This window comes from Sphaerodactylus townsendi, linkage group LG12, assembly GCF_021028975.2.
Source record: "Sphaerodactylus townsendi isolate TG3544 linkage group LG12, MPM_Stown_v2.3, whole genome shotgun sequence".
Classification (NCBI taxonomy): Eukaryota; Metazoa; Chordata; class Lepidosauria; order Squamata; family Sphaerodactylidae; genus Sphaerodactylus; species Sphaerodactylus townsendi.
The window spans coordinates 39,682,328-39,706,287 of record NC_059436.1 but is presented as its reverse complement, the minus strand read 5'-3'; the positions used below and the strand labels follow the sequence as shown (position 1 = coordinate 39,706,287).

At 45.7% G+C, this 23,960-nt stretch overlaps 1 protein-coding gene across 5 annotated transcripts in view; it reads right to left on the bottom strand.

Moving 5' to 3' along the window:
- Positions 1-23,960, bottom strand: part of KCNT1 (potassium sodium-activated channel subfamily T member 1) — a 174,494-nt gene that overhangs the window by 111,291 nt on the left and 39,243 nt on the right. For 2 of the 5 annotated variants that reach the window (XM_048512783.1, XM_048512785.1), the window contains exon 1: positions 17,973-18,186. The exons of the other annotated variants lie outside the window; for them this stretch is intronic. In XM_048512783.1, the coding sequence (XP_048368740.1) occupies positions 17,973-18,124 (152 nt within the window). In that variant the 5' untranslated portion in view covers positions 18,125-18,186. Of the gene's footprint in view, positions 1-17,972; positions 18,187-23,960 lie in introns of those variants that run through there. 5 annotated transcript variants of the gene reach the window in all.

Genomic DNA, 23,960 nt, shown 5'->3' with positions numbered 1-23,960 from the left:
TTAAAGTAAGCCCAGGTTGGAGCCTGACATTAATCAGTTCCTGTTCTGGGAATGCCTACTGTCTCCAAAAAATCCTTGTGAACCAATCAGATGTCATAATACAGTGGAATGAAATAGTCATCCATAGATTCAGATGTGCTACGAGGAGGTCCATGGCACCCACTCTGACTTCCCAGGTTGCCTGAATTCCCTACTGGTGCATTGCCAAGCAGCAGGCTGAAAGGTGAGGCAAATGCACTTCTAGCATAGACGCTGCCTCCAGCTCCTAAAGTTATTTTCTCCACCCCTCCTTTGGATGGGGCTGTAAAGTATCACAACATCAATGTTGTGATATTGGGTGACTTCAACTACCCTCACATTGAGTGTGCGAAAATGTGTCCGAATCATACTGTGATGAGGTTCTTCCCAGCAACTACTGTAACTTACCTAGTCCCTACTTAGGAGCCAACTAAAGTGATAAAGGGGATTCAGTGTTTGGTTCTGAGACCTAATTATAAGATGTAGCCTATTGAACCCAATGGGGAAACAAATGATCACAGCTTATTAAGTCTAATTTCATTCAATGTCAATGAAAACTTATCCCTAAAATCCAACACAGTAACATTTGATTTCAAAAGAAGGAACATTTACAAAAAGGAGGGATTAGCTAATTGCTAAAAGGGAGACTCAAGGGAGTCAGATCCCTATAGGATGCTTGAAAACTATTTAGAACCATGCTAATCAAAGCCCAGATAGAATGCATTCTTTCAAGTTAGGAAAGGAACTACCAAATGTGAAATAATATCTGCATGGTTAACAACTCAAGTCTAGGAAGTCATAAAAGGCAAAAAGGTTCCATTTTAAAAGTGGAAGGTGAAGTAATGAAGCCGAATGAAGTAAACAGAAAATAGTTAATAATGATGTTAGCAAAACAAGTTAATAATGATGTTAGCAAAACAAGGATTTGAGCAGCTGATTGTTAAAAGCGTCAAGAAAAACAAATAGCATTTTTTTCTTCAACATATTCAGGCTGTATATACATCTGGCCTTTTGATTACCCTAAGGTCAGCTTTAGGATTGTTAAAAAAGGAAAATAGGGAGGTGGTAAAGAAGTTAAATGAATTTGTAACTTGTATTCACTGTGGAAGGCAATAAGGACAAACCCAGGCCAGAGCAAACTATTTTCAGGAGAGGGTGTCCTGAAGAACTGAGTCAAATCAAGGTGATACAAAGATGAGATTTTAGGACCCATGACAGAACTTCTAGAAACCAGTAAGGTCTGTTATTAGGAAACTCAGGCACTGTGGAACTATTGATCTGCTAATCAGTATATGCAAGTTGCAGCGTTACTAAAATCAGCAATTGTACCAGAATACTGGAGAGTACCAAATGTTCCACCAACTTTTAAACAGGGGTCCAGAGGCTGAGAACCCCTTTTTGAGCCATTTTGAATATATGACATTGACTCTTATCTCCAAACTAGACTTAGCCTAATCGCATTGTTGGGTGCAGGGTCATATAAGAAGATGAAGCAGTGCCAGTCTTCCTGGGCTACTGCCCTTCCTAAGCCTCTGATATCAGACTTTTCAAATGTCCTGTTGAAAACATGCTTGCTTAGTACACACAGCATGGGGGGAAATCATATAGAAACTTAGCAGCATTTTAACAATGGCCAATGTATGACATGAACTTTAACACTCATTTTGTATCAGGTAGTGAGCAGGCGAGTGCCTTTACTGCTGCTCCCTAACCCTTTTGATATACAGAACTGGGCGTGCATGTTTGGGGCAATCCTTTCAGATTGATTTCTGCACAGTACAATGTAGTACAAAAATAAACCATAATAAAAAGAGCCAGTTGTACAGAACAGAAATAATTAACTAACAGCAGTAGTAGTAATGCAGGGAGTCTCACATGCTCTGATTACTACAGAATACACTTTAATACAAACAAGCTCCTAATAAGAAAAGAACCAATTGTACAGGAAGATAATGAATTAATTGGGCAACAGTGAATATTAATGTGGAAATTGAAGGTATTTTTGTTCCCTGCTTAATTGGAATTGATGTGTAAGAATCTTCCAATGTTCTATACGGCAATTCCAAATGTTGTGAAGAGTGCTGTGCTGGTGCAGTTTTCCAATTTCCAGTTCCTTCAGCTCATGTGCATGTTTCTCCAGTCGATGATACTGACTGCACAATTTAAAGAGGGAAGGGGTGAAGCCACACTGAAAGCAGTGTGACCTGAGCTGGTGCCATTGCTACACAAAATGGCACGGACACCCAGAACCGGGACCATCTACCCCAGCAATGGGGCACCGTACAATTTGGATCACTAGAATCTAGATGTTTTCCTCTATGCTGTTGCTTATGTGCTATTGGCACCTGTGCCAGCACAGAGGGGCATTCCAGGGGCATAGCTGACTTCCAGTGGAGTTTCAGCCTAAGAAACTTTGCCCCTTTTGTGGTAGGAATTTACTACTAAAAGGGTGGCATAAGTCATTTTTGAAAATGGACTTTCCCAGGCGAGAAGAGGTTTTTCTCTTTCTCCCCTGGCACCTGCATCTCTGATTGCCCCTTTGGAGGTGGCAGGGTGGAGCTGTCCCTGGCTACCCCCACCCCCCATTGGACTGGGCTGCCTTACACATATGTGCATTTATTAAACAGCTATAAGTCACCTTGAGCAGATATCTGGACAGATAGCATAGACATGATTTCGGGATTTTTTTAAAAAATATAAGCACCTTGATAATTACTCATGAAAGTACAGCTTTACGAAGTGCTTTGTTATGAGATTTTTATCAATGGACAATAGTTCACACACACTACAGTACAACAACAGGCAAATAGAATCCAAATGCAATCCCAGTAAGATCGAATCAAGATTGTGCGGTTGATATTTTTTACAATGCTTTTTCATTAATAATGTGTGGGGAGAGAAAACATACAACCAACTTAAAGGAACTTTTACTCCAGGATTACCATACACGTTAAAAGCCTAACCCAGAACTTTCCTCGTTTAACCAGAACTGAAGAGGAACTCAACACACAGCAGACAGCAATGCTAGATTAAAGAGCACGGCTCTCCCTTATTTTAACACTGGAAAACTGAATCTTCTTTTTCTCTGTCACTGTGAAACTTGTTAAGCAGGCCTTGTATTACAAAATGCAAATTGCCACCATGAAGACTTCACGCCATTAGACAAATTGCCTCATTAAAATGCCAGCGGCTCGTCAGCAACTGAATGAGAAAATAATGTAATAACTTGAGCATTGTTGAACACTTTGGAATTAGCTTGCAAAAATTTCTGGCTCCCGAGGCACAAATCCATACCCAAACCCACTTTAGTGGTCCACTTTGAATTAGAACTCATGCCCCCATTAGAGAAATCTGACTACTGGCCAATGGTATCAGGCTTGCCAATGAGCTGTCAGTGTTAAAACCACAGAGCATAAGGTATGGGGAAAAATTAAGAAGTATGCCTGGGAGAAGGACCAGGTGTTAGTGCAGATGCTGGGATTCCAGAAAAAAAAATTGTGAGTCCTATTGCTCATTATATGAGAGATCTCTGATGGGATCTCGCAATGATTCCTTCAACAATTAAAAGCAGCAATTTGAAACGATATGCAGTAAAGTAAAACCAGCAGCAAAAAAGCAACAAAAATCCCCAAGAAAGTAACATTGCAGTCAACTCAAAACAGAACAGCACAGCAAAAAGTGAAGAATAAAACCAGCACAAAACAGACAGGTGGTAACATAGTCATTTGGTACAGACTATGGATTTTTAGCTGCCTAAATCTAGTCTAATGAACAGTTGCAGGGAAGGCTTCCAAAGATGAGGTGCCACCCCTAAAGAGGCCCTGTCCCCCCACATTATACAGCACTACAGGATCTGTTCTGCTTTCAGCATGTCGCATCCTTTATTCTGCGATAACTCGCTTCCAGCAACTTAACTTAACAGGTATGTGCTTTTTGAGTTAAGGACATACTAGAAAAACTTAATTGTTCCAATGTGTTATCAGCCAACCACAAACACTCAACCAATTTGTTGTGGGAAAGGGCAAACTGCAAGAACACACACAAAAAATTCAGTCAAACCTGCCATTCTCCTTTAAAAAAAGGATTCCATCTTCCAAAGTAAAAACTAGAATTATAATAGGGTCAATGGTTTTCCCAGGAAAGGATGCCAGAAAATATGGGTTTTCTTTGGTGAGTAGTAACAGTTCATGCATGTTCACAAATTTACCCCTGGAACTGGAGACATACAAAGTAGGTCCTTCAGGGTTTGAAAAGAGGAACTTAACAAGGCCTGCCCAAGCCCCGTCACTAACTGGTCCCCCCACCAGCAGAAGTGTAAAACTGCCACAGTCCAGGCTGCAGACATAGGTGGGCAAGGAATGGCCACTGCCAGGTGAGCATTGAGCCCAGTAGTGGAAAATAGCGAGTGGCTTCTGCTGTTCTTCCCTCTTCTTTTGCATAAGACAGGTGAGTAGACCCCCAGCAGCAACTGCCACTGCTGATCATCCTATACACCCACGCAGTACTGTTATAGATGGCAGTGACTCTGAGGGCTGTTACTTGCCCTGGCAAGGATTTTCTGGTGCCCCTAGCATCCCTACCCTGTGCAACCCTAAGCAATCATCTCAGACTACCTAATGCATGAGTCAGCTCTTAAGTTCATGAGCTGGGCAGGTTAGTTGGGGGATGCAGTCCTCTAAATCTCCTTTCCCCAGCACCATGTAGTCTTTTCCCACCTGGGGACAGTTTGTATTTAACAAAAAAAAAAAAGAGCAACTGTGCCCTTTGTCCTTTATTTTTGTTTTCACACGCCCTTTGTAGTTTTGCCAGTTTTCATTGCATCTGTTCCCATTTCATTTGTCCCCTTTTATGCCATTTATACATCGTACAACATGTGTGTGTGTGCGCATACATGTGCAATGAATACAAAAACATTACAAATTGTATAACTTTAGCAGGGCAAAGTCATCATGTAGAGAAAGAAAGTGCTGCATAAATAAAAGCTTGCAGGTTTGATATGGTCAAAAGAAGAGAAGTTGAAATAGGGCATTTTTTTTGGATCCAGATAGTAGAGATGAGAAATTCAAAGCCATCCCTAATATTATCCCTAATATTATCAGATCCCTAATATTATCAGATCAAGTCATAGATTTCCCTTGTAACAGGTAGTCTGTTCTCCAAGTTGCAAGACACATAGATATCTCCCTTGGTCACAAAAGATATCTCACTTGGGCTGATTCCACATGGGCTAAAATAGTAGGAGGTCGGTGTGAAACGGTGACAAACCCTTTAACCCCGTTTAAACCCTTTTACACCATTTTCACACTGTTTTCACACTGCTGTTTTTGGCCCATGCGGAATGAGCCCTGGTCACAAAAGTTACAAAGCCCCAAGGTCCATTAGGGGATCCTTCCTGTAGGGAATCTTGGAACAAGAGATTCTGAACTGTTCATCACAAACTAAATTTTGTAAGGCAATGATGTTCCCCTTAGGGATTCAAAATGCAAATAAATTAATTAATGAAAAATTTAAAAAAATCACCCCCCAGTGTGTTTTCAAAAAACATTAGCCAAAAAAGGTGCCAACAAAAGCAGCCCGCGGAAAAACTAAGGCAGGGGCTGTGTGATGAGTAGGCAGACATCTGCGAGCTTCAAGTCCCACACAAAGAGCTCATTTTAGAAACCCAGCAGCATCACCAAGTGGGATATTAAAGCAATATGGAGACCCTTGGGAGAATTGAAATGCACACAGAAGGGAAGAGGAAAGATGCTCCTCTTTTGCTGACACATCTCAAGAATCTCCAGTTTATTGATGGTGGGTTTGGCCAAAGAACCTCTGGTAGCTACCAGGCCACTGCTGGGGTGACAACTCAAAACCGAGGTGTTTGCATCCTTGGTAGTACAGAGAGCCGGAATCTGACCTGCAGGTTCCAACCCCTTGAAAGAGCATCAGTTCAGTATTGCAATATGACATAAAGGCAGGGCCAGTTCTTCAGCCAAACCGTCCAAGCAAGCTCTAGAGATGGGCATGAAAAGGAAGACACCAAAGTACCAAAATGACTTGGCTTACTCTCAGCAACACAACCCTCAACTGACATCACTTCCTGGGCCTGTATCACCAGGTCTAGGACAAGCTTCAGCTAAGTCCCAGGGTAGAAAAACGGGCAACCCCTGCTTGGGATCACAACATGGTTTTGTCTAAAAGGCCATTCATTTGCCCATGACCAAGACACAAAGCTTATGGTTTTGGGGTTAGGTCTGACCCCATCTTTTGCTTTGTTTTTTCACTGAGGTAGAAAATGTTGACAGAGAGAAATTTTTCTCTCTTTCTCACAATACTAGAACCAGGGGGCATTCATTGAAAATGCTGGGGGGAAGAATTAGGACTAATAAAAGGAAACACTTCTTCACACAACGTTTGATTGGTGTTTGGAATATGCTGCCACAGGAGGTGGTGATGGCCACTAACCTGGATAGCTTTAAAAAGGGCTTGGACAGATTTATGGAGGAGAAGTCGACCTATGACAACCAGTCTTGATCCTCCTTGATCTCAGATTGCAAATGCCTTAGCAGACCAGGTGCTCAGGAGCAGCAGCAGCAGCAGAAGGCCATTGCTTTCACATCCTGCACGTGAGCTCCCAAAGGCACCTGGTGGGCCACTGCGAGTAGCCGAGTGCTGGACTAGATGGACTCTGGTCTGATCCAGCAGGCTAGTTCTTATGTTCTTATGTTCTTACTTAATGGTTCAAGCAGGAACAGGATGAAAAGTCTTTGCACTGCCAAGCATCATTTTTTAGTCCCCCAAGGGAAATGGGCAATTACTGTATAATTGCCTAGCGCACCTGATCCCCACACCAAGCTTTTGCGGAGGCAGGGAAAAAAAAATCTCTTCAGAGAGGTGCATTGTCTGGAGACAGTTTTGGATACCTCATTCAGCATGCAAATTGGGGAATGACACACATTGTTCCTTTATCATTTTCGAATTTTCTCTTTGAGCTGCACTCTGTTCCTCCTCCATCCCAATTTAATTAAAAGGATTTCTCAACTTAATTTCAGAACAGGCGTGTGCTCAGCTGGCGAAAGCTTGAAGCCATCCTCAGTTCAAGTCGGGTTTTCTTCCCTGCTGTGGGTCATTGACATGTCATACAAACATGCCTCCATCAAACACAACTCCCAAAAGATCACACCTGATATCAACGTCCCTACAACGGAGACACGATTCTTTTCAAGTGATACTTTACCCACACACACAAGTGTATAAGTAAAACACTTTCACAGCAAGAAATCTGGATATGCTGTAATCCCCTCAGTATTGTGGGGTTGTTGTTTTTGCAGTGTTTCATTCAGGAGCATAGGAATACCAATAACATGGGGGGGGGGGGGGGGAGAGACATACAGAAAAGACCTGAAAGCTTCAGCAGACTGTACAGGCTCTGTACAAAATTTGCCAAACAAACAAAAATGGAACCACATACAGTTTCCAAGGCTTTGGTTTCATTTTAGAAACAAGACCAGATCCTCTGAAGATGCCAGACACAGATGCAGGCGAAACGTCAGGAGAGAATGCTGCTAGAACACGGCCATACAGCCCGGAAACCACACAGCACCCAAGTGATTCCGGCCGTGAAAGCCTTCGACAAGACCAGGTAGTTCAGAAAAATTCAAAAGCAAAATGCTGGAAGCCTCCCTAGAACAGCTGGAACCACCCAGCATTGATTCTGGCTGTACATTTGAATTGCCAACTGCTCTCATTTTGTCTGGTAGCCAATTTACATCAAGACCTAAAAGTCACCTCTTTCCATTCATAAATAGCAGTAAATGTTTGTGCCATCAAATTTCAGCTAATTTGTGGAGACCACCGTTGGGGGCTTTGAAGCGAAATGAGAAGCAGGTGTGGTTTGCCATTGGTTTCTTCTGCAAACTCTTCCTTGGTTGTCTCCATTCCAAGTACCGGCTCTGCTTCCAAGCTCTAATGAAATTGGGCAATATTATGTTGCTCTCCCCTACAAATTTGACAAATATCACCTCGCAATAGAATGCTATGAGCACAAAATCAGAGAATATGCTTTCATGCCCAAACTAACTAATCTTGTGAATCTACATCCAAAAGATGAATTTGAGGAGAAACGGAGTCCTTATTTTTCACACCAATCTGATCTGACTATGTAAAAACAAAACAACTTGAAAACTGAAACTTAATAATGTTTAAGATAGTATTGATTGAATTAGTCTGTAAGTTCACCAGTGATTCTCCAGATAAACATAGATTACAAATCCTTATCAGTACCCACCAGCATGGCCAATTGACCATGCTGGCAGGGGCTGATGGGATTTGTAGTCCATGAACATCTGGAGGTCTGCAGGTTGCAGACCCCTGGACTAGTCAAAATGCTCAGAAGTAAATAAATGAGAAAAATTCTACAACCTTATAAAGCTTCTCTAATAAATAGAAAATGTTCATAGAATCATAGAATTATAGAATCATAGAGTTGGAAGAAACCCAAAGGTACGGGCCATCAAGTCCAATGCCCCTGCAATGCAGGAACACACAATCAAAGCATTCCCAACATATGTTCATCCAGTCTCTGTTTAAAAACCTCCAAAGAAGAAGACTCCACAACTTGCCAAGGCAGTGAATTCCATGAAGCGAAGGGGAACTGCACCTGGGGCACTTGTGCGCCCTGCGCCCCACCAGGCCCCCGGCCCCCCACCCCTGCCATGCCTCAGAATGCCCCCAGAATGCCCTTGTCACACTCCCACACTGCCCCCCTGCCCCCTTGGCACTACACCACAGCACAAAGGTCAAGACCCTTCTAAGGTTGCAACCTAGCACCGGGTTTCAGAGGTTTATATAGCAGAGTAGCCAATAATGGGCCCAGACTCCATGAATCTATCTAATCCCTTTTTTAAACCCATCTATGCTTGTTCACGGTGCCCACTAGCAAGAAGTTCCACAATTTAAGTACTCATTAACTAAGGAAGCATTTCCTTCTGTCTGCCTTTAATCTATTACTCATCAACTTCACTGAGTGCTCCAAGTGCTACTATTATGGGAGAGGTAGGAAAACTCCCTCCAGCCACTTTCTCCACCCCATGCATAATTGTATAAACTTCTCTGATGTCTCTCCTCAGACTCTTCATCTTTTCCTCACAGGAAAGGAGCGCCAAGACTTTAATCATCTTGGTTGCCCTCTTCCGAACCATTTTCAGCACAGCAATATCTTTTTTTGAAATACACTGTCCAAAAACAGAAAAGAGGTTTTTTTAATAATGATTTTTTTTCTCCCAACCAAACTACAGCAGTGGTGGTGGATCAGCTACCCTACAAAGAACCAATAAATAGAAGAAAAAGAAACATGAAAAATGCAATGTCAACTTTTGATCCCCCTCCCCAAGGAACCCAAAACCCATATAGTGACAATGGATAGATTAAAAAAAACAGAGGCATAGTAAGGGGGGAAAGCGCCCGGTGCACTGGTGCATCCTCTGCCCCTGTCCCACCTCGGAACGCCCCCACAGGGGTGCATGCCCAGTGAGCCGCCCCCCTGTCCCCTTGGAGCTACGCCTCTCCATACAGAATGCTAGAGAAGAAGAACCTGACTCCCATCTTGCCTTACATCTATATATAACAGAAACATATTTATTCTCATTACTCTTATATCAGCTACTTCTATCTTATGTCTTCTCTCTCTCTAAGTTTTACCCCTTTTATATATTATACACCTTGAAATTATGAGTAACAATCAATAACTGCTTTTTATTCTTCTGTATGCCTTTACCCTTTCCCAGCCATGTTTTCAACTTTCATGTCACTGAATTCTATGTCTATTTTATTTCTCCACTGACCTTCTCTTATCCCCTCTTGACTGCTTGTTTTTTCATATCTCATATGCTACTAATTCTACCTGCTAATCCCATCTCTCTGATACCTTTTGCATTTCTACTTTTACCAAGAAGCAGTTGTTAAAGTTGAAGAAGGCAGAAAGAAGAAGAAGAAGAAGAAGAAGAAGAAGAAGAAGAAGAAGAAGAAGAAGAAGAAGAAGAAGAAGAAGAAGAAGAAGAAGAAGAAGAAGAAGAAGAAGAAGAAGAAGAAGAAGAAGAAAAGGTAGTGTTTCCAGGTTGTCTAAAGTTCTTCTTTATTCTTGTTCTGATTAAAAAGAACCAGAAAAGAGGGAAAAATGCTTGCAGTGGCCATGTCTGTGACCACACCCTAGATTTTTTTTATTACAGTGGTTTAAAAATGCACATATGAGCTGCTACACATTAGCAAATGACCACACAAAACAATCTTTGATGAAGTGATTGGTTTTTGCAGGATTTTATTTTGAACACCTGTACATAGAGGAGGGAAAGATTATTGCAGTGTGGATCTGACTGGCTTTTTCCTTCAACCTTGCTAATTCCCTTCCTTATTACAGCCCTTGTCCCACATAGCTTCGGCCAGTGGAGGTCTCCAGCAGAGTCTTTTGGATAGTCAAAGAGAACTGATTCCCTTCTTCCTTTTACACGGGTGAAAAAAAACAACGCTCCTTGGATGAATTGAAGGAACTGAAGACTGCAGCAAATGTTGCTCTTAGAAAAATCAGAAAACACTCTGCAGACTTTCCAAAGGAACAGGTTGAAGACACAACTCAGGAAGTCAGAACGATAAAAGCTGTGGAGAAATTTAGGAAAGGACACATTTCTACATGTCCTACTTGCTATGTAAATTGATCCTTTCAAATCCAGGAAAAGAAGGGGGGACTTTCAAATGAAGCAATTCAGGGACACAGACCTTTAAAAGATGTGTTATTCACAAGCATTCATTGGAAGCTTTAATTCAATGCCTGAAGTAGATTTTTGGAACAAAAGAGCTCAAAATACCAGCAGTATGAGTGAGGAACAGCACAGCTAGACAGATCCAGAACAGGCACACATTGCATGGGGACACCTCCCAAGTACTAAGTATTAAGGCCATGGGAAGATTTCTATAATGGCTGTAAAAAACCTCAGATAGTAATGGCTGTAAAAACCTCAGAGAGGCCAGGGATTTGATCAGGGGTAGAGTGTGAGCACGGTATAGTTATTAACGTATCAGACTGGGATCTGGGAAATGTCGGTTCGAATCCCCACTCTGCCATGGAAACTTGCTGAGTGACTTTGGACAGTCATACTCTCTCCACTTCAACCTTGGTGAGTATGTGAATGGGAGGAATACTTAGGTTGTGACATGGAGCAGTATAGCAATGGCAAAATCCACCTCTTGAACAGTGTCTGTGCCTTTGAAAACGTAATTCAGGGTTGGCTTCATAAATTAGCTGTGACTTCACAGCAACAGCAGCAGAAGCAGGAGAAGAAGAAGAATGGGAGAAACAGCTGGTTCTGTTTGGTTGATCAAGTGCAGAAGGTCAGGCTTGGCCAGTCCTGAAGCATTATACTGATGGCTAGTCACAGGGATCAATATTGCATATACCTGCTCCTTTATGTGCCCACACAGACCTCTGAGAAATGAACCTACAGAGACTTCTGTTTCCTTCCTATCTATTCTGTTTTATCCAGACTCAGGGAAGGCCCTCTCCTCTCATTTGATTTTCACAAGGACTCTGTAAGGTGGGTACGCTAACAGTGCCCCAAGGTCACCTTCAAGGCAAAACAAAAATCTGAATTTGAGCCTCTCCAAGTCTAGTCTAGTATGCTAGGCACTATTCCACACAGTTCATGGAAGTGTTTCTGGCCCAGCCAGGAGAGAAGCATAGTCAAGCTGGTAGCACATTCCCTGTCCACGTGAACCCAACATGGCCCTGAGATGCCGTTCTGAAATCATTCCGCTTTCTCAGTTGATCTGTTGTTATAAAACTTGAGGGTTTGTAAGGACAGCGGTGTGATTGTCTGATCTCAGCACCTTTGGGATGGAATCATAGAGAGTGGAGCAGGCTGGGTTTGGGCGATTTGCCAAAGACACATCCAGTGGCTGCTTTCTAGAGAGCATACTATTAGTCACGTCTTTGCAAACCGGTGCGGAAGCTGGGAGCTCAGCCTGGGCATGAATACAAACAGTTCCAGACGCCAGCACCTCACATGTACACACGAAGCTGCTTTGTATGAGTTAGAGCACTGCTCTGTTTACTTATTGTCAATCCAGATTGGCAGAGAAAAGGTCTTTCAATAACCTGCCACTTAAGGTCTTCTACCTGCAGACAAGGATTTCTGCATGTACTTCACCACTTCTTCTCCCCCCGGCCCTCAATTCTGTACTTATCACTCATTTTACTCAAAACACACGGAACAGCCTTTACACAAAGCCAATCCATTGGTCTTCCTAGCTCGGAGGGAAACCCAATCTCCCAGCTCTCAGGCACAAAAGGGGTCTTCAGCCAGCATGGGGTAGTGGTTAAGACTCTAATCTGGAGAACTGGGTTTGATTCCCCACTCCTTCACATGAAGCCTTCTGTGTGATCTTGGGCCAGTCACAGTTCTCTGAACTCTTTCAGCCCCACCTAACTCATAAGGAACCTGCTATGGGAGGGGGAGGGAAGGAGTCTGTAAGCTGCTTTGAGACTCCTTGTGGTTGAGAAAAGCAGGGTAGAAATCCAAACTCTTTTTCTGCTTCTTGCACAGTGGACTAAGACCTGGGAGACCCAGGCACGAATCCCGACTCTGCCAGGGAAGCATGCTGGGTAACTTCAAGCAAGTCACACACTCCCAACCCAACCTACCTCACACGGTTGTTGTGAAGATGAAACGGAGAGGAGAGCGAAGGAAGCTACTTTGGATCCCCTTTGAGAAAAAAGGCAACGTATAAATGACATAAATGATGAATACATGAATGGCATGTTGTTGCCCAGGAGGGCCAAGAACAAGCCAAAAGGGCCTCTGGGGGCATTGGTTGTCCCACAAGAGCCGCAAGACACTGACCCGGATGGCAACGGTGTGGCAGGAAGGGATGGAGAGCTTACACCATCAGAATCTGCTCAGCCCCACTGCTTCTGCTTGCTGGGGCCAAAGAAAGTGGACTCCTTATGCCTGGGCTGCTTTAATGGCCCATCCCACACCACGGGGAACCAATCATAGTGGAGAAGAGAAAACAAGGTTAGTAAAGTTGGAAGTCTTGAAAGCTTTCTCTTTTTTTACTTCACTTATACCCCACTTTTCTCCCTAATGTGGACCCAAAGTGGCTGACAACGTTTCCCCCACCCCCTTTCCATGTTATCCTCACAATGACCCTGTCAGGTTGGGCTGAGAGAGTGTGACTGGCCGAAGGTCAGCAAGCGAGCTTCCGTGGTGGAGTGGGGATTTGAACCGGCACCTCTCAGATCCTAGTGTGACACTGAAATGACTATACCACACAGGTTTTCCAAAGAGAAAGCCAGATCGGGTGGTTAATCCTGATGGCGCCTCCAGATGTTCATGGATTGTTGGCTCTTTATCAGCCCCTGCCAGCATAACCAATTGGCTGTGCTGGCAGGGGCTGATGGGAATGGTAGTCCCTAACATCTGGAGTGCCAAAGGTTCGCCACCACGGATCTAGATGATGTTCCCACAGCTGACTGCCCTGGCTATTTCCAACTGAACCAGAACAGCAACAGGTGGAGTCTCCCAAACCAGTATAAATTTCTACAGGGGAAATAAACAGGCATAATTCATAATTTGTAGGGCTACGAGTCTCCCCACAGTTGTCACCAGTAAAGCCAGACAAGAGAAGAGGCGGAACACATATTTGAAATCAATCTTCCCACTCCTCCTCCAACACTCTAACTACTACTCCCCACAGCCTGTGACTCTGTTCCTGGTGTAGTCTGTCATGACTAGGGCAGAAACACAATCAAGGCCTCTCTGAGCCTCCTAACGTTTGCCCGTGGACCCAGCGCAACCCTTCTGCTGGGAGCAGCTTAGATGACATCACTGATATTCTGTACTACTGAAGGTCTGTAATACTGCGAGCCTCTTTCGGAGCCAATTTGTGGGAAAGCAAGATAAAAATACCAGTAGACAAAAAACATAGGGTCGGTTTTCTGCTGCTGTTGCACCTGTCTCCCCTCCTCTTAAGCCTCCAACACAACATACTTGGGGTGTGAGATCTCCCTTTTGTATGCTGCAATGCTTTTCTGTCCACCCGTGCTTCTCTATACACACGTGGCAGCTGGGAGGCAAAGGACCCCGTCAAGCATCAGAAATGAGCCTCCTTGTATTGTCTGAATGAACTGCCAGAACTTCCCTGTGTGTCTAGGGGAGTGGGAATCATGGGTGCCTGATGTCCAAATTAGGAATTGGTTACTTCCCATCAGCCCCTACCAGCATGGCCAATTGGCCATGCTGACAGAGGCTGATGGGAATTGTAGTTCCTGAACATCTGGGGAGCCGCAGGTTCCCTACGCCTGGTCTAGAGCCACGTGGCATGGACCAGCAGGTATCCGAGAGGCAGGCGACTCCTTATCCCATGTCCACTAGGGATGCTGGACAGAGGAGAGCAGTTTGAGCTGAGCTTGGTAAGACCACAGGGCAGAGTCCTCTTGGTCAGGGGAATGGCATGACCTCACTGCCTGCTCTAAAGATCCAACATCTATTCTGCCTTCCTCTGCTTGTGTGGTTTGCTACCACCAGCCGAGGGAATAAACAACGATTCTGCAGACATCAAGATCTTTCTTTTATAGTTTGGCTAAAATGTTTTAATTTTTTTTTTCTGCTTTCATGTTTGGACTGTTTGCAGCCTCGGGGATCCTGAGTTGGATGGGGAAAGGGACTAATAGGCTTTAAATAACCCCCCAAAATAAAGGAAATAAAGGAAAAGGAAAGATCTGTTGCCCCCTTTTCCTCAAAGTTTCTCTGAAGCCAGACCTAGGAGGGGACCTGTTTTGCTACTTCAGGCTGATGAAACAGTATACAGTTTCCCCTGATCACCCTCATATTTCTCCCAATATTATCTTCACAACAATCCAGCAAGGAGGGTTGAAACTGATTTTCATAGCAGGGCAGAATTTGAACTCACACCTCCCCCAGTTCAAGCCCAACACTTTATCCTCCACATGTTACTAGGATTCTGGCCTTCACGAGAACCAGCCCGTGAGCTGCCACTCAGCTGTCAGCCACAAAAAGATCTGCTCAGCTTTCACTAATATCTACCTGCCTTCAATTTTCAAGCACAGGTCTCCAGTTTCATTTGGAACATGAATGCACACTGGCTCCTTCTTACAGACAGAGGTACACATGTACAGGTAGGATTTACATAAACACACACGCGCGAAAACATGAAACTGCCTCTTTATCAGATCAGACCATTGGTCCATCAAAGTCAGTATTGTCTTTTCAGACCGGCAGCAACTCATCTGGGTCTCTCGTACAGCACCTACTACCTGGATCCAGGGGCGGATCTGTCGAAATCAGGACCCAGGGCTCACCCTGCTGCCAAACTCCACGTAGAGTTCAGGGGCAGGAGGCACCTGTTCGATGTTGAACTTGGCTGGGTTGAGCTTCAACTACAGGCTTTAAGCTGCCAATCAGAACAGAACTGGAGTAGGGCACAGTTATTTCCAGAAACTGTGGGGCATGGGCGGGCACCCCTTAAGGAGTGGCGCCTGGGGCACTTGCCCTGCCTTGCACCACCCTAGATACGCCTCTCCCTGGATCCTTTTCCCGGAGATGCCAGGGACTGGAGCTTCTGCATGCCAAGCAGCTGCTCTGCTACTGAGCCATGCCCCCCACCCCCACAGTGAACATACGTAACATGTGAACAAGGCTACTGAGTCAGATTAGTAGTCTATTTTGGTCAGAATTCTTTACTCCTACTGGCAGTAGCTCTCCAAGTTCTCAACCAGAGGCCTTCTGCAACATCTACTACCTGATCCTTATAACTGGTGATCGAATGTGGGACCTTCCATAGGCCCAACAGTTGCTCTATCACTGAGCCACATACATTCATGTTTGTGTGACACCTGGCTGAGAGCTAACACACCTCTACCTGTAATGTGGCCAAAGTAGATTATGAGCCTCTCCATTTCCAGTTCCACAGAGCATACACAACTCTCAAGACCCCTTGTGGGGGGTGGGGGGACATTTCCTAGACTGGGCAGAACAGATGGGTAGAAGCAACCCCAATCAAGCAAGAACCTGATATGTATCCAAAGAGAGGATGCTGGACCTGGAAGCAGACAGTGAAAGGTACGGTAGCGATATACTCTACAGCAAGGGTGTCCAACTCTGGCGCCCCAGATGTTCAGGGACTACAATTCCCATCAGCCCCTGCCAGCATGGCCAACTGGCCATGCTGGCAAAAACTGATGGGAATCGTAGTCCATGAACATCTGGGGCGCCAGAGTTGGACACCCCTGCTCTACAAGAGCTGCTGACATCTATGAGAGCTGGAGCAAGAAGGGGGAAGGACAAGAAGATACCGTGACTGGGCAGTCGGGGTCACCAGCAGGAGATGATCCTTCCCACAACAAACCCAACAGAGGTTAGGAAAGGAAGAATCGATCCAAGGGTTGATTCATCTCTTGCAGGGAATGACTATGCCACCTCTCCAGAGAACAGGCCGAGCAGGCTCACAAGCGAAAACAACACCATCAAACCGTAAAGACAGCAACACAATCGATAATGAGAATTGGCAGGCATTGGACGAAGGCCAGGAACGAATACTTATCTAAAGGATCTTTGGAGCACCTGCCAGGAATGATGCACGGCTTTTCTTAGGAGAGGGAAAGGAAAGTATCATCCCAGGCCTACCACCCACCCACCCCCATTCTTATGATGCGACCACATGAAATTTCATGACATGACTTCCACCCAACGGGTCTGTCCAGCTCAGCATGGCCTCTTCTGATCAGCACAGGCTCTCCAGGTCTGCTAGCTAACCTCACTGAGCAGGAGATGACAGGAATTGAACCCAGGGCTTTCTGAAGCCACTCTTATCACTATGCAAATCAACCGAGCCCCTGAAACTGACTGCCCAGTCCCAGACTCTGCAGCTGACCAGCCACTTCCTCTACTACTCCTGCTCCCATGCTTGGGACCATTTTTGAAACATAGGAAGATGCCCCATCCCAAAAGGAGCGAACGCCCCCTTCCTCCACTGCACAACCGGCTAAACAACTGCTGTCCCCCCATGAGCCTCAACAGCATCACCGGCCTCAGTTACCAAAACAAGGATCTCAACAATAAGAGCACCAAGATTACAAACCAGTCAATGTGCAGTACAGGTTTGAGAAAGGAGGAGACAGACAGCAGATTCGCAGAGAAAAGACGGAACTGGCAGATGGGGAGGGCTTGAAAGAAGGGGGGGGAGAACAGAAGGGAGAGAGAGAGAGAGAGAGAGAGAGAGAGAGAGAGAGAGAGGATGAAACAGACAGAGGGAGTGGGTGACTAGTTCTTGTGTCTGCATTGCTGTGAGCATTCGGACGTTCAGCCTATTCCTTCTGGGGAAAGGGGGGGATTTTCAAGGGGAATGCAGACCCGCATGCCAATTCCCCAGGAAAGGTCTTGGGGAGTCCCCTCCCTCGCCCCTGCACTCTGTGTGCATCCGGAAGACGACTGCAGCATTGGGGAGGGGGGCCCCCGAGTTCCGGCATGCATGGGAAGGGGAGGGGGTTGGTATTAAATGATCCCTCCCCCCGCCCCCCAAGCGAGCCCCCCTTCTGCTCCTGCTGCCGGTGCCAAAGATGGTGCCTCTCAAGCTGGTGGCCCTGAGGAAAGACACCCCCTCCCCGCCTTGAATGTGCACCTCCAGAGAACAAAGCTGAAGTCCTGCTCTCCGGATTGCAAAGAACGGGCATGCAACGATTTGCAAAAAAAAAACAAAAAAAAAAAACCATACACCCCGGCTCTCCAGGGAGGAGGAGCAGGAGCTGGCTTGCCAGTGCAAAAAAAACCCCGAGGCTTGGGATGTCGAGGAGTGGAGGCGCGGGTTTGCCCGACGCCCCCCAGACTGAATCCCTTCTAGAGTGCCGAGGTCCCTCCCGGCAGGGGCGCGGCGTCTCCCTCCTGGGGCATGCGGCACTGCGGTACCTGTGTCCAAGTTCGCTGCCCACCGAGCCCAGCCTCCGCGTGGGCAGCAAGGGGCTGATCCCGGGCACATCTTCCGTGGTGGCCAGCGGCGGGAGGGTCTTGCGGTGGGCGCTGCTGTCGGACGGCGACTTCTTCAGCTTGGCTCGGGCCATCCTGGGCGGCTGGCACCCGCGCCTCCCCCCCGCCGAGAGCCACCCTGCCGCTCGCCCGCCGCCAGCCCTTTCTTGCTGGGGAGATGCAGTCGGGCTCGGAGCGGGTGGCTCGTACCATTCCTCCCCTTCCCAGAAAGCCTGAACTCCCCCCCCCCTCTCGAAACAGTGGAACAATCCTGGCCGGGCCCATTTATTGTGGTAGAGAGGAGGGAAGGCACCCCCGCCCCCCGCGACAGAACAGGTGCTCAGCGGCAGAAGAGGGATGGCTGAGGATGCCCCACCAGGACTGAAGCCTCGCAGAAGGCGCCGCACTTTGGCAGGACCGACTTTCTGGGAGCCCCCACCCCAAAAACCTCTTGCTTCTTTAGCAAACCCTTCGCTTATATCTGTCAACCATAAGCCCCTCCCTAACAAAGTTGGCTGTTTTTGCTTTTAGGGCAGGGGGCCTCAGACTGCTGGCCCTCCAGATGTTTGCGGACCACAATTCCCAGCCATTCTGCCCATTGGCCGTGTTGGCAGGGGCTGATGGGAATCGTAGTCCATGAACATCTGGAGGGCCAGTGATTGGAGACCCCATTTTTAAGGTTTTTAATACAACTGGGTATGTTTCATAGAGCGAAAGAATAGCCCTACCTGGTCAGATCTCAGATGCTAAGCAAGGCCAGTAGTTGGAAGTGAGACCACCAAGGAAAGCTCAGCAAAGGAAGGCGATGGCAAACCACCTCTGCCTCTCACTCACTTTGAAAGCACCTTTCTGAACTTGCTACAAGTTGGCTGTGACCTGGCACCACTTTACACACTGACACATGATCCTTTTACTGTGTTTTACTCCCCCTGCTCTATTTTTAGTGAGATGAGATTGGTTTTACTGTTTTATGCTGCACAATTTCATTTTATCGTGTGATACAGTTGTCAGCTGCCAGAGGATTCAATAGAGACTACCATTCCAATAATTTAAAACAAATTCCAAGTATGCTGTCTTCTACAGTGTTAAGTTTTGTGAAGCTGTCTCTATTTTCTGTTACCTTACCTTCATTTGCTCTCACTCTCCATTGCCTTTGTTTACCTTCACCTCTGTCTTCACTTACCCCTCTGTGATGCTATGGGACAGACACACGTGATTGGGTATGTGGTGTCATGATGTCAGCTGATTCATTATGTGATTGGCTAAGGTCACCCACGTGATTAATCCAAGGAAGTGAATGTAGCAGCAGGTGTTGGGGTGTTATGTAGAAGCATTTTTTTTAAAAAAAGTACTCTCCAAAGTAAAGAAAATCTACATCTGTTCAATGTTTTCAACCTGTAAATAAATCACAAATGGAGAACATGAAGTGCAGCCCTCCTCCACAGCATGATTACAGAGACAGTGTAGTCTAGTAACTAAGAGATGGGGCTTTCACAATTGGGTGGTCCCTGGTTTGAACTGCAGTCTGCACCTCTGCCAGGGCCTCTTCCTTTTACTTCCATATCAAATCTGTTGGCAATTTAATATATATATTAGCAGAGTAAGAACATAAGAACAAGCCAGCTGGATCAGACCAAAGTCCATCTAGTCCAGCTCTCTGCTACTCACAGTGGCCCACCAGGTGCCTTTGGGAGCTCACATGTAGGATGTGAACGCAATGGCCTTCTGCGGCTGTTGCTCCCGATCACCTGGTCTATTAAGGCATTTGCAATCTCAGATCAAAGAGGATCAAGATTGGTAGCCATAAATCGACTTCTCCTCCATAAATCTGTCCAAGCCCCTTTTAAAGCTATCCAGGTTAGTGGCCATCACCACCTCCTGTGGCAGCATATTCCAAACACCAATCACACATTGCGTGAAGAAGTGTTTCCTTTTATTAGTCCTAATTCCACCCCCCAGCATTTTCAATGAATGCCCCCTGGTTCTAGTATTGTGACACAGGGAGAAACATTCCTCTCTGCCAACATTTTCTACCCCATGCATAATTTTGTAGGCTTCAATCCTATCCCCCCTCAGCCGCCTCCTCTCCAAACCAAAGAGTCCCAAACGCTGCAGCCTCTCCTCATAGGGAAGGTGCTCCAGTCCCTCAATCATGCTTGTTGCCCTTCTCTCTGCACTTTTTTCTATCTCCTCAATATCCTTTTTGAGATGCGGTGACCAGAACTGGACACAGTACTCCAAGTGCGGTCGCACCACTGCTTTATATAAGGGCATGACAATCTTTGCAGTTTTATTATCAATTCCTTTTCTAATGATCCCCAGCATAGAGTTTGCCTTTTTCACAGCTGCCATGCATTGAGTTGACATTCCCATGGAACTATCAACTAAGACTCCTAAATCCCTTTCCTGGTCTGTGGCTGATAGCACTGACCCCTGTAGCGTGTATGTGAAGTTTGGATTTTTTGCCCCTATGTGCATCACTTTACATTTTGCTACATTGAACTGCATTTGCGATTTCTGAGCCCACTCACCTAATTTATCAAGGTCCGCTTGGAGCTCTTCGCAATCCTTTGTGGTTCTCACCACCCTACATAATTTGGTAACAGAAGAACAGAAGAGGCTGATTCTCAGTTGCTTTTTGAATAAATGAGTTTACTAACAATAAGGGAAGGTTACCTGGATGGAGAAACAAAGCAAGAAATCCTTTCTTTCCTATATTACTTCACATGGTTACATAGTGTTACTTCCTGTGGCATCATTGCTTTTAGCACATGGCTTCTGCTTAAACAAAGAAACAAACACAATTTTATAACCTCCGACTACGTGACCACTAGCATGTGAGCAATGTCTAACTAGCTGACCAACAGCTTAATCAATAAACTGACCATAAAACTGTGACCTCAGTAACTAGTTAACATACACACAGTTAATTCTTTCATGATTGAAGTGTGACAGACGCTTGCAAAATGATAACAAAATCACAGCTGACTTATGGCATCCCCTGGTAGGATTTTCAAGGCAAGAGGCATTCAAGGCTGGTTTGCCTTTGCTTACCCCTACGTCATGCCCCTGGGATTCTTTGGAGGCCTAAAAAACAAAGGGAAAAAACCAACCACACAATGGCTACTGCAACAAACTGGTAATAGAGAGTAAGGCTGATTCCGCATGGGCCAAAAACAGCAGTGAAAACAGTGTGAAAATGGTGTAAAAGGGTTTAAAATGGTGTAAAAGGGCTTATACTGTTTTCACACCATTTTCACACCGCTGTTTTTGGCCCATGCGGAATCAGCCTAAGAGCCTAAGGAAAACAACATATGTCAATAAGCACACAATAACAAGATAGCCCACACCAAGCAGAAAGAACACAAACCAACAATAATGCGCTGAAAAAGTACCAGTGCAACTCCACAGACTGGAGAACCAGGTAAGTCCAAATGTGATACAGTTCAATATAGGTAAGTGCACTGAATGACGACAAAGTTCTCCATGATGAGTGAATTCTTCAAGCATGATATTGTTGTTCATTGCACTGACACACCAGATACAATAGTACCTATCATCTTAAACTGCCTGCTTCACAAAGGAATTCATCCCCATCGAACTGGACCTTTAATTGCCAAAGGAAAGAAATGACCAGACAGACCAGTTATCCAAACATCTCTGGCTGATAGGAATGAGACGAGAACGGCCTCGGCGGCACTTTTTCAGGCCACAGCACTGATCGAAAGAATATCGTGCACTAAAAAGAGGAACAGCAAAATGAGGGCTAGCCTCTCGGACAATGCCTTTTAGAGCAGGCATCATTATGTATATTTTATATCTTGATACCATTATTATATGTGCACAGAGGACCAATTGGACCTGCATTTGTTGTTTTCAAAATACCATGAAAGGTTTACAATTCCAGTTTTGACTGTGTACTTAGAAAGCCCAGCACTGCAGCAGGGATTTAAACTGGGATCTCTCTGGTTCTTTGCCCAAATCTAATCCTCACTGTGCTAGACCAGCTCTGGAATGTTTGGCCAACTTTGCCCGGCCTTCACAGCTTATCATCTTCCCCAGTTTCTGCTAACCACAGATGTCCATGCTCTGGCTGAGAGCGCAGGCCTTTCGAGAATCATACACAGCCAGGAGGCAACTAAAAATGCCACAACGGCTGGTTGTATCAGCAGCCTGTCAGGCAGATGGTCACGGCAACACTGAAAACGGCTCGCTTGTTAAGGCAAGTGCACTATAAATGTCACCCGTCCATTGATCCGCCATCAGTGGAATAAATCTGCATCCTTTGAACACTGCCAGGAGTAGCCTGAAGCATGCAAGGGAGCAAATATCCAGAGACTTACTGCAAGCTTTTCCTCTTGGATGAGGCCAAACATTCACTCCACTCTCTTCACCTCCCCCAGCTTAATGACTATTGGCAATCGTTGTCGAGCACAGGCAGAAGCCCACGTCCCAGCATAGAGGCAGCTAGTGGGCTCCTGAGCCTTCCTTGCCCAGTCACTTCTCATCTACTCTGCCTCTCTCTGCTTCCCTGTCTTTTCTGAGCTAATGAGCAGCAAAATATGCAAAGGGAAGGCACTTGTGTAGTGGTTAGAGTGTTCAACTAGGATTTGAGACTGGGCGCAAGTGATACTGACCCATGGGGTGACGTCACATCACAGTGTTAACAAGGCAGACAAACAGGGTCATTTGTTCTTGCCATCCCCACTCATCCACACATTACCCCAGCAACCTGGGCACACATTCTACCAACCTCAGAAGGATGGAAAGCTGAGTCAACCTTGAATCAGTAACCTGAAAGCCCTTCTGCCAACATCCAACTCAGGTTGTGAGCAGAACAGATCTAGGAGTCCCACACTGAAATCCCTGCTCTGTACAGTTGCTAATCTCCAGCGCTGGCTGGAGATCTCCCATTCTTACAACAGATGCCCAGGTAACAGAGATCAGTTCACCTGGAGAAAACGGCCATGTTGGAAGGTGAACTCTCTGGCTTTACACTCCATTGAACTAATTTCCCTCCTCAAACCTGCCCTCCTCAGGCTGTGTCGGCAATTCTCTCTGGTAAGAGATACCGTTTCATTACAGCAGGGTGCACGGAGGCAAAACACAGCTTACCCAGACACGCACATGTGCTGGCAACAAAAGAAACTCAGAGTGAATTCATACCTTCTAACTAAGAAAAGGAGTCTTTATTACAGAACTCCATTCTGGATAGAAAAGTGGAGAGACAGATTCTCTATTCTAATCTTACTAGCTGGATGACGAGGGATGCTGTCTGCATCTCTCTGTATACCTGGGGCGAGATGGAAGAGTGTGCAAGAATGGTGGAGAGTGGAAGAGAAGCAGGAAGGAAGTAAGTTCCCTGGGAGTAGTCATCTACACGTCAAAGGGATAGTGCCAGAGCAGTAGAGAAAAGGTGCCCAATGGCCTGGCCCCTTTGGCTATCTGACTCACTGATCAGACCCCCTCTGTCATTGAGGCAGGAGACAGCATAAAGTCCTTCACTTCCAACAAGCTCCAATGGCAGAAACTGTCCAATTTGCAGCCTGCCTTGGAAGTGTCTTCAAGAGCAGAGATGAAGTCTAGACCATTGAGCGCCTGATGTTCCCGCGGCAGCATCTGTCTGCTCACAGGAACCTACAGGGACTGCAGATTGATTGAAAGTCATTCCAAAATCAATCTGGTGCAGGGTTTTCAGGGACGCCACTCGCCCAGCGCCTGCCAGTGACAACAAGCAAGGGAAGGCCATTAAAAATGGATGAGGATCAGATGTTGTTTGTGAGTCAACAATCTCTGCTCTTAGTTCTCCAGGAACAAAACACAAGCACCCCTCTGACAATGCTGGAATCCAAACCTTTTTTTTCAAAGCCACGATACGAAGGCACCTTTCCGTTCAGCTTCCGAGCAGAAATGTATTTACTTTACGCATTT